The 10,752-nt window shown below is 29.2% G+C and overlaps 1 protein-coding gene across 3 annotated transcripts in view; it reads left to right on the forward strand.

The window, feature by feature from the left end:
- The window catches only part of LOC108752152 (PERQ amino acid-rich with GYF domain-containing protein 2-like), a 14,468-nt gene that overhangs the window by 1,451 nt on the left and 2,265 nt on the right, over positions 1-10,752 (forward strand). Inside the window, exons 2-3 of one of the 3 annotated variants that reach the window (XM_018492815.1) lie at positions 7,906-8,102; positions 10,477-10,740. In XM_018492815.1, the coding sequence (XP_018348317.1) occupies positions 7,906-8,102; positions 10,477-10,740 (461 nt within the window). The remainder of the gene's footprint in view (positions 1-7,905; positions 8,103-10,476; positions 10,741-10,752) is intronic. The other 2 variants (XM_018492813.1, XM_018492814.1) reach the window with 2 other exon arrangements.

A 10,752-nucleotide genomic window follows, 5' to 3' on the forward strand; every position in this document is an offset into this window, starting at 1 on the left:
ATATATATATATATATATTAAACTTTATATCAATTCTTGTACGATGGCTTTAATGTCTAGTGCGCACTGAATGCGTCCGATCGAATTCGAATCCATGATCTGGAATACCAAAAAGAAGTTATACAATTGATGTGTACACTGAATGTACGTTTAGATTGCTTTTTTGGTTATAAACAAAACATTATGACAAAAATATAAACTAAATAGTGTTATAAAATATAAATATAGAATTACAACACAATAAACTATAATTTAATAACTATCTCTTAGTAGTAATAAAAAAACAATTGTTAGGTATACTTATACTTATAAAATATTATCTATGGTAAATCACAGTTGTGTTCTGCATTTTACTTTATCGTCAATAACACAACAAATAAAGTGAACAATAAATTAAATCGAGTTAGATGCCTGCAGGACTTATTAGTGCAGTTATTTGTTGAATTAAAGTGTAATTACACAGCGAGTAGGGCATATTGGATATTAAGCCCATATATAGTCTAATTACCTTATGTGTATTTTAAATATCTAAAATTTCATGGCGATACAGAGATTAATTGTTCTGTAAATGAATAAAGTTTATTTACAGAACAAATAAATCTTTTATTTATTTATTCATAGTTTAATCTGTGCATTGTAATAGAAAGAATTTATGCATTTTTGGCAATTTGAAGAACACGCAAGGATCGTTGAATTTATCTTTTTTACACTCAATTTTACTTGCTGAATCCGAAAATTATAATTAAAATAGTCTTAGTATTTGGAAAATATACTTTTGGAATACATTTTATCAGAAGAATCGGCTGATTTTATCATTTTATTAATCGTGTCTATAATATTTTCTTTTTGTTTTTACAAAAATTATTTTTTTTTCATTAAAATTAATTATTATTAAAGTCGTGACTCACTTGCACTGTACAATAAATAAGATTTCGTAATAAAGGCTATTATTATGTAGAGCGTTTATGAAGCGGAATATACTAAAGGTCTGTTCTTTATAGCAGAATTTCTTGCATTCTCTTTTTCCTCCAGCGTAGAGAGAAGAAGAAGAAAGTTGAACATCCTTCTTAAAAAAGCTTCTATCAAAAACTTTTATTTTCCTGATAAACGATTTAAATGATTAAATTAAATAACAAAAACAATAAGACTACAAGCTAAACTAAATATTTAATGTTAAATTAACATACATTTATTACCATTATTTTATGTTACTATTATTTTTTATGTTAAATACAATTTACTGAAATTCAACGGTGTAGATTATAAAAATAACATTAATCGAAACAAGATAATTCTTGCATATTGTATCATAATCAATTCATACTTGTCGTCCTTTGAAATTAATGGAGGTGATATTATCTATTATCATGTCAGTCTGAGTTTCCATGTTGTAAATGATCAATATGTAAAACGTAGTAAACTAAACGTTAGTTCAGTTATAACGTCTCAAATGTATAGAGAATTTCAACTTATTTGAAGTGTGATTTCATTTCTAAAATTTTTAATTGTGCGCAAAAGTTCATGTATTAGGCAATCAAGCTGTAGGCAATAATACACATAGACAATCGATCTGTAAGGAAATGGGATGTAGGCAAACGGTGCTGTAGGCAATCGATTTGTAGGTAAAAGAAACCCTCGCGGAAATTATATAAATCCACAAGAAAGAAATATGATTAGACACGAAGAATCGCCTTGACCGCATATGACCTCTTTCACCTAGGCATATTTAATTTTTATCAAGCGTTTTTTTACTTAAAAAAATTTAAGTTTATAAAAATAAAAAATAAAGAATAATTTTTAATTATCATTAAGAAATAAATTTTTTCAACTTTTATTTTAAAAATTTTTTCTAAATTCTTTATAGTTTTAACAATATTTGTTTCGAAAAAAAAAAAAAAAAACTGATTTTCTTTCAAGGAATATTTTATCCTCTAAAAAAATGCCTATGGGTATATGTGAAAAAATATGTGTTTCTTACTTTAATCTGAATTACAATATATCAAAAATTTATCAAAATTGAAAGGAGATATTTCTCTGCTTTCCCTTGTTAATATTTCTTAAATTAGATTAACGTGTCTACAATTTTAATAGAAAATAGTGGATAGCGGTTTTCTTCAATTTATTAAATAAGTTGTATGCATTAATTCTTATATACACATTTATTGTAAAAATTTCTCTTTTTTTCTAACTATCTCTTTTCCAAAACAGAATAAAATATACTTATTAGTCACAATGTATACATTTACGTGTAGTAAATGTATTTTCTCTTTTATTGTATAATGTATTTGTGATTGATAATTAAACTGAAATATTCTACGCTTAATGAACATCATGATGTAATTGAATGTGGTTTAACTATATGTTCAACTGTATTATACTGTATTTTATTAAGCTAATATCAACTTTAGCAATATGGATGGCAATGTTCATATATCAGATCAATAGAAAGTTGCTTCCGACGTACGTTTACGCAGAGAGCAACTATACGCACTACAACATATCAGTTTCTACTCGACACGGTCGCCGTGCAATTTTATTTTCTTTTGCGAGTTTCTTCATAATCCATGACATCGCTGTAAAACATCCTTCTCGTAACACGAAACTATCAGATTTTCTCATCTTCGAAAGAATTCACGTAACGATAATCGCACGAGAAGCCGCAGGGTCTCTTTGCCTAATTTCCTCCTCGGTACGTTGATACAATGCCGCAATGAGAACTTGAATCTATGTTTTATGATCTCCCGTTTCCTCCAATGTATAAAAAACCGTCAAGTTAAGAAACACGTTTCCTTCCTAGGCTATTATTGCATGTTATCGAGATCTTTCATGTCGTCGCTATAATGACGGGATAAATTTTTATTCACGTACTAACAGATCTTTATTATTGTATTTTTCTAATTTAGTCATTAAATTGTACTTAAAATATTTATCATTCAAAATATTTTTAAAACAGACTTGATACAAAATATAAAAATAGTAATTGTATAAAAGTTTGTTTAACGCCATTTACCGAATATGTAAAAAGTTAACTTCATTTCGCATAAATAATAAAAAATGTTTATGTTATTGAAATTGTGTAAAGGATAATTGCAAACGAGATACTATAATTTTATCAATAAAAGAAAAAAGTTATTATTAATTCTATTTCTTGCATTTTTTACATAATTTTTTATTTGTATAGTAATGACTCTGTATGGCTTTTATATAGATTATGTTTATATGAAATTATCCGCCGTGGGCGATGATATTTCGTAACTAATCATTAAATACTTTCTATATATGGCGACTATTCTCATTTTTATAAATTTATTATTTATTTGCTCTATATATACGTTATTTATAACACAAATCAGTAATAGCCACGACAGTTGAAATGAAAAATCTCACGCGCTCGTATCGCCATCGATTGAGAAATCGATGTCGAACATAAATTGCGTGAACGAACGGTATCGCCTTTCTAACCGATATACCATATAGTACCGAGTTGTAGCAGCTGCAACTGCTACCAACTTGAAAATCGAAAGTAGTCAAGACGGAAGATCGTTACATACAATGCATAGATAAATAAATAAATAATTTACCCATTTACCCATTATTACGTTATTTATTTATTTATGTAAAAATAATAAAATTTTAATCGAGAGAATGTTCAATAAACACGAGGAGTCCGACATGTTGTGCTTCTGCGTACTCCAACTTGACGCAATAAATAATAAAGTCTGAGCTAAAAAATTGGAAAGAAACTTTTAGTTCAAAATTTCATCCTTTTTCATTCTCAAAATATTAAGAGATATAGGATATAGGGTTATATCCTATAATCCTATATATCTGTAATATAGAAATACATATAATATATGTATATACTTATAACAAAGTGTTTCTTAAATAACGCCCAATAACTCTAATCATATATATATATATATATATAGTATAAGCATATATAGTGCTATTATAGTGCATAGTGCTATCAAAAATTGAGTCCTGAGCCATTTTTTCTACAATACTCAATAAAAAAATTATTACTAGGTAAAGATAATTCAATTGGCGCCGTTTTTTATTCAGGCACACGTCAGTGAACCGCGCACTTGGTAAGTAGACACTATCAACGGTTCACTGATGTGTGGTCGAAAGGAAGGCGCCAATTGGATTAGCTTTACTCGATAATAACTGCTTCATTGAGCGTTGTACAAAAAATGGTTCAGAACTCAATTTTTTATTAGGGACAGCACTATATTGGTGGGCGCTGTTTAATAAATACTCTGTATACATAATACATGCATTAATGTATACATAGATGTGTGTATGTACATATATTGAGAATTTTTATTTGTACATATTTTTCTGCATGTATCACTCACTAATGGCCCCTAATGAATGATTCGAAGATCCGCGACTAAGGCGGAAGTCTACGCGTAGCTTTAAGCTATTATAGAACTAAAAGTGAAAACTGTCAGTAATAATATGTCATAGAATATGTATACGCCAATATAATACTATACATTATTAACATGGAATATCATAAACAACACTTTTTTTTATTATCTTCTACGTTCTTGCATTTCTCTTTTTATTTCCGTTTCTTAAACTCTTAAAAAAAAGTATTTCAATTTACTGAATAGTTAATCAATATATTAAAACATTTTTTCTTAAGGAAAGTACTTCTAAATAAACAATTTCACAGTTTATTCTTATTTATTCAAATATCGTAAATTTATTATTTAAAAATATATAACATCAAATAATAATATTAAATAATATTAAACAATTAATTAAACATTAATTAATATTTGCAAGTTCAAAGAATTAGAGCTACTAAGGCTCAACTTTGCCGTCAAATATTTGAATATTTATTTAGATAAGAAAATAAGGTAAAGAAAACAAAATAATTGATGATATATGACGATATAACATATATTATCATATGGTGTAAGGATTGATTAGCATTGTAATGTCTAAATTAACAATAGTTTTCTATAAATTTTCTCGATTATTTATTCTTAAACATTTATTTTAAAATGAAAGCTAATTTAAAGTATCAATTTTCAAAATAATCTTATAGAGACATTTTTTGCTAGAATAGAGCAGAAATATTATGCGGCCTTAAGGAATCTTGATTTCGATCAGATTATACTCAGGACAGATTATCCGAAAGTGAAAGGTCGATGGAATGGTTTCGCATTGTCCTTATTGCATCACTAATTTCACCTCTAATCCAACGCTCGAACCTATTAAACCTAACACCGCAGTTTTGAAAGATCACTTATTCATATTATACCTACCGATCGAATCTTTGCTTGGTAGTAATTATAACTACACTGTATCAATGAAAAATAGAAAAAAATCATTAAATCATTCTAAATTTTCTCCGAGAAAAAGTTGAAACTTATATGTACATCATGATTATAAACAGAACTTCAATTAACATTTATGTCATCTTTTATTTGCTTAAGAATGTATGAGTTATACGTCTCAAAAATATAAAAATTTCATAGATTGTCTTTTTGATATTTTGATATTTTGTCAAACACAAAAAATGTTATATTCAGATTTACAATATTATTATCATATTGTTAGTAATAATATTATTCGCCAATAGTCATAGTTACTATTTCATTATCGTTTAATTATGTAGTCGCTAATAATTACTATTCAAGTAACTATAGAAATTTCAATAGTTTTTCATAGTTCCTTTTCATACGGATTCTATATAATAATCATAAATATATAAATAATTATATAAATATATAAATATAAACTTGGTAATGTTCAATAAAGTAATATTAAGATACGAACTCCGTGAAACGCATTAATTAAATAAAGTTTGTTAATTGTACGTATGCACTCGCGGTATGAGGGATGTTGCTTAATCACGGCTTCCTCCTAAGGACGCGCATATAGTATTATTACTCAACGAGGGAAAAATTACGCACATCCGTGCAATATCCCACGGACTAACAAAAGAAGGAAAGCTAACCGGATTGCCGCGCGCTTTCCTCTCTTAAGTTATTTCAAAAGAATCGGCGTGATCACGTTTAAATACTGCTTTTATAGAAAATAAGACGATGCAATAATTTATTTCAAAATGTCTTTCTTCAAATTTAGTACTTTAAACTCGCAAAATAATTTAAAACTTAAATTATTTAAAAAAACTTAAATTATTTAATACACAAGTCTTAATTTTGCGCTGTTATTGATACTAATCTAAAGTTTTAATTCTCTAAATCTTTAGATACTTAGTTAATTTGCAAAATAAGTTCTTTGATAAATTTTATATCTTTTTTCTCACAAGTAACACTTTTCATTGGATCCACCTCCAATTTGGCTTATGTAGTGTTTTTTATTTAGTATTTGCAATGTAGAATCACGTAGAAAAAGAATTATATACTGAATAAATGTATAGTTATGGAGATTTATTTTTTAGTGAAAATTGGAAAATCTATAAATTCTCATATAAATCATAAATTTAGTAAGCATCACCAAATTTGATCTTTTTCATTTTTTTTATTGTTAAAGAAAATTAATCTGTTTAACATCTTTATTAGAAAATCATAGCAAGGTCATAAGACGTCATTTTCTCAATTCTTTTATATCTTCATTTATAATCAAAGCACTGTAATTACATCTTTATTGCATGATGTGTAAATCAAATTTTGCGATAATAACTTATGATTCTTAGTAGGTAAATTGCTAAAGAAACTGGTAATGAAGGCATGCATTTTGTGAAATTATTATGCCGCTTACGTGATGTGGGTATAAGAAGCAAAAAATGTAAAAGGAAACTTTCCTTAACTTCACTTTCAGAATCATCCAAAAATTATCAAGACTAAGCTACTAACAGCTACTAACTTTTAAATGATTAGAAATAATTAAAAAAGCGTTTCTAAAAAATACGCGAATTAATTATTTAAGTATTTTAAATAAAATAAACTTTTCTTTCCATTTCTCTTTCTCTTTCTACGTAAACACTTACTTTATAAATATACATTTTTTGAAGTATGATTTATTAACGATGTATTAAAGTATCGAGAAAAATATTATTTATGTATCAACAAAATTTACGATGAAATTAATAAAATACATATATGTCAAAACAAAGGTATTAAACTGATTCGTTTTAATTAAGGTTATATAATTATTATAATGAATAATTGCAAAAAATTGCTATAGCTGATATGTAATATATTAACAAATGTTTTAGTACACGACATCGACTTTTCACTTTTACAGCACAGTTTGCAATGTTTACAATACGATTCTAATTTTAATTTTACATTATTCTGTCAAAGAAAAATGAGATTTATCGATTTTCTTATTGTTTTATTACGAGTTTAATTTGAACTGTATACTAATGCGAAATTGGCATGATCTAATAATACTGTCAATACGCAAATTTAATTTTTTTTATTTTTATTATTATAGCATACGTAAGTTCATAAAAATTAACGTGTTAGATACAGTTCATTAACCGAACCGTTCATATGCTTATCTCTTTCCGCTATGACGAGGCGCCTGGAAATGTTGAAAGCAAAATCCGTGGGAAGAGTTTCTTGAGCGCACGTCGTTGTAACTTTCTCTGCGTTACTTTCCCAGCTCCATTCTAAGCGTTCGCGGTCAGGCAGAACGATATAGGTAAAAGTCACTTCCACGTTCGATTATTCAACTCCATCAAACTCCAAAAGGAAATGTATATAAGATTTGACATTTTATGCAGCAGACAATTTTCACGTTTTGAAAAATTTTAAAAGAAATTTTTATCGTATGACAGCAATATAGAAGAAATGTGCATAAAAACATTTGTTGATTAAATATTTATTAAATAAAGCAATCTTTTTAATTTAAGTAAAAATATTAAAATTTCTACCAATTAAGGAAAATTTTGTATATTGCAATATTTGAAATCAACAGGTCTCCTTACAATCTCCGCTGGAGAGGAGATCAGCTTCGCTAAGAAAACGGCGTCATCAGCGACCAATGCTGATGACATTGTTTTGCTAGAGGTCGATATCAAAGATCCTGTCAAGAGATCACCAGTATCAAGCAGCGGCATTTATGGAACTTCACCTAGCCAATTCGTTATTCGACACGGTGATGACTCTCAAGAGGTATGAAATAATTTTACTGTATATATCCATTAAATTTCAACTAGTTGCATTATAGAATATTCCGTATTAAATATTCCGTCGAATATTCAGCATTATTGTCATTGGTCAACCATGACATATTGATTGCTTATTCACCCACTAACGTGCTGACTAACTAGCCATGAACAGACTATTTTTATAAAACATTTGAACGAATAACAGCATGTAGAGAGAGAGAGAGAGAGAGAGAGAGAGAGAGAGAGAGAGAGAGAGAGAGAAAGAAAGACTTAGGTCCGCCTTCAAGATCTAGGTGTTCTGATGCAATGAGATAGTAGTCAGCTTCGCTCGACTCCATTACTCTCATTACTTGTACGAGGATTTCCATTTCACCAGTGCACTTCGAGGATAACGAGAGATTGTACATTCCGTGCTACAAAAGCCGTGAAACACCGAATCCCTCCCTCTTCCTACTCTTAGCACTTTTATCCTTTCTTGTTAAACTTCTAAGCTTAAAATTAAAATAATTATTCAATATATGTTACTTTTATCAGAGCTGCTACTTTAAGATGGATATTTATGGTTAATATTATTACAAATATTTATTATATTAAAGTATATAGAATATAAAAAATATAGAATAAAATGATTAAAAAACAAAATATACATTTTCAAAAATGTTATTAATAAATATAACAATAAGCGAGAGAATAATTCCTCACATCATAAATCAAGTTAAATAGATAAAAGTATTGTAAAAAAATATTTTATTCCATAAATTTAAACTGATATACTCAAAAGATGCGCCAAAAGTAGCGCAAAAATATGAATAAATTTTTATTACTATCAATTACCGTTGTATCGATTTAGTAAACAATATTAGATAATATATTCGCAAATCTAGATTCGATTATAAGAAAAAGGTAACGGAGATCTTGTCGATATGTGTGCCGCCTACGCGGTCGCTCGTGATCGCTCAGTAGTGCCGCTGCTCGAATGCAATCACTCGCTTGCATAACGCTTGCAAGTTTGCACGCCTTCTAATCGCCCCGACCTGACAGAACCGGTACAACCACACCCACTAACAGCCGGGTATAAGTTTCTAGTTTTATCAAATCTCATGCGCTTATAGAATTATAACCTTCCCCACGGCCTTGTGTACCGTTACAGCGAGATGAGTCACTTTCGTGATCATCGCTTCTTTATCGGTCACTATCCAACTCATCTACTGAATTGTTGCGATAACTTACGAAGCAATAATCTAACCTTCGATTAGTTATTCCTAATTATTAGTAAGATCAAGTTCATTCACGGAATAATGGAAATGAAACAAAATAGAATATGTTACCTTCAATTATTATTTCTTTTTTTTGCGTTACATTTAATTAAAAATTTGAAAAAGTTCACCAATTAAATATAATTTCTTGATAAATAATTCGACATTTTGGTTGTCTTGTATACTACAACTTCCTTAATACAAATCAAGTCGTAAATCAAAATAATTGAATGCAGCAAGGAAGTCTCTCAGATTATCAAATCTGAAGTATGTAACCGTCATTTAGCTGTTAAACTAACTTAAGTGCGAGCTACTGCATTCTATAAACTGCACAATAAATTACAATAAATTAAATAACAGCAAAATGAATACCACATACACAACGCCAAGTTTCTTTAGCGACATATTCACAGTTATAGTAGACAAGACAACCAAGATATCTCGAATTATTTATCATGAGATTGTATTATACAAGACTGCTGAAGATGGCTTGAATTAAGTCGAAACGTTCGGTATTTGTTAAACATATGTAATATTAAGAAATATATGTTGATATAATCGCTCTAATTATTGCGAATTTAGACTCTTAATTGCTCGTTTTTCATTGTTTATTTTGAAAACGAAATATTCGGAACAATAGAAAATTTATATTCTTTACCTATAATACTTATATAAGAAATTAGGTAATAAAGCGGAACCAGGGTACTTTCCCGGTACTCTATTATAATGCTTTATAGATACGTTTCAGTTTTGCTTAGTTCCCAAAATTATTTATATTATAACTGCGCGTAATGTTTTGCCGTATATAACTTTTGTAATTAATTTTGTATTTAAAATTTTATCAAATTTTATTTGAAATCCATCAGTCGCCTGCTTTTTAACGCTGATTCAGACAGGCACCATCAAGATTAAGGGCGTGAGCACACGAGGCAACACGAAGTCTCTTTATGGTTTCACAAGACAAGCATTGACTCGTTCACACACAAACGCCGATTGTGCAAATGAATCAGCGTTTATCTTGTCACAAATGTTATAAAATGCCCTCACGTACTCGCGTCCTTAAGACAACTTTTCGCTATAATGTAAATGTTTTACTAACGTAGAAAAATGTACAAATTTCAGCTATCGCCCGAATACTTAGCCGTTTTACGACAATTCACCGGAACTGAGCCGCAGGCATACGCAAGACCCAATGAACCTCAGCGTAGGCCATTTTATGCCAAACAGCAGCAGGCGCTGCAGCAGGCATATTACAATTATCGCAAACCCGTAGTTCCTGCCAGACCGAAACCTCAGTTACATCCCCAGTTGATTCAAGCTGAGGCTGTGGCGCAGACTCAGGCATTACAGCCGACACGCGGTCCATCCGGAGCATCAACGTACCAAGTAGAATCTTAC

Source organism: Trachymyrmex septentrionalis, unplaced genomic scaffold (assembly GCF_001594115.1).
Source record: "Trachymyrmex septentrionalis isolate Tsep2-gDNA-1 unplaced genomic scaffold, Tsep1.0 scaffold56, whole genome shotgun sequence".
NCBI lineage: Eukaryota > Metazoa > Arthropoda > Insecta > Hymenoptera > Formicidae > Trachymyrmex > Trachymyrmex septentrionalis.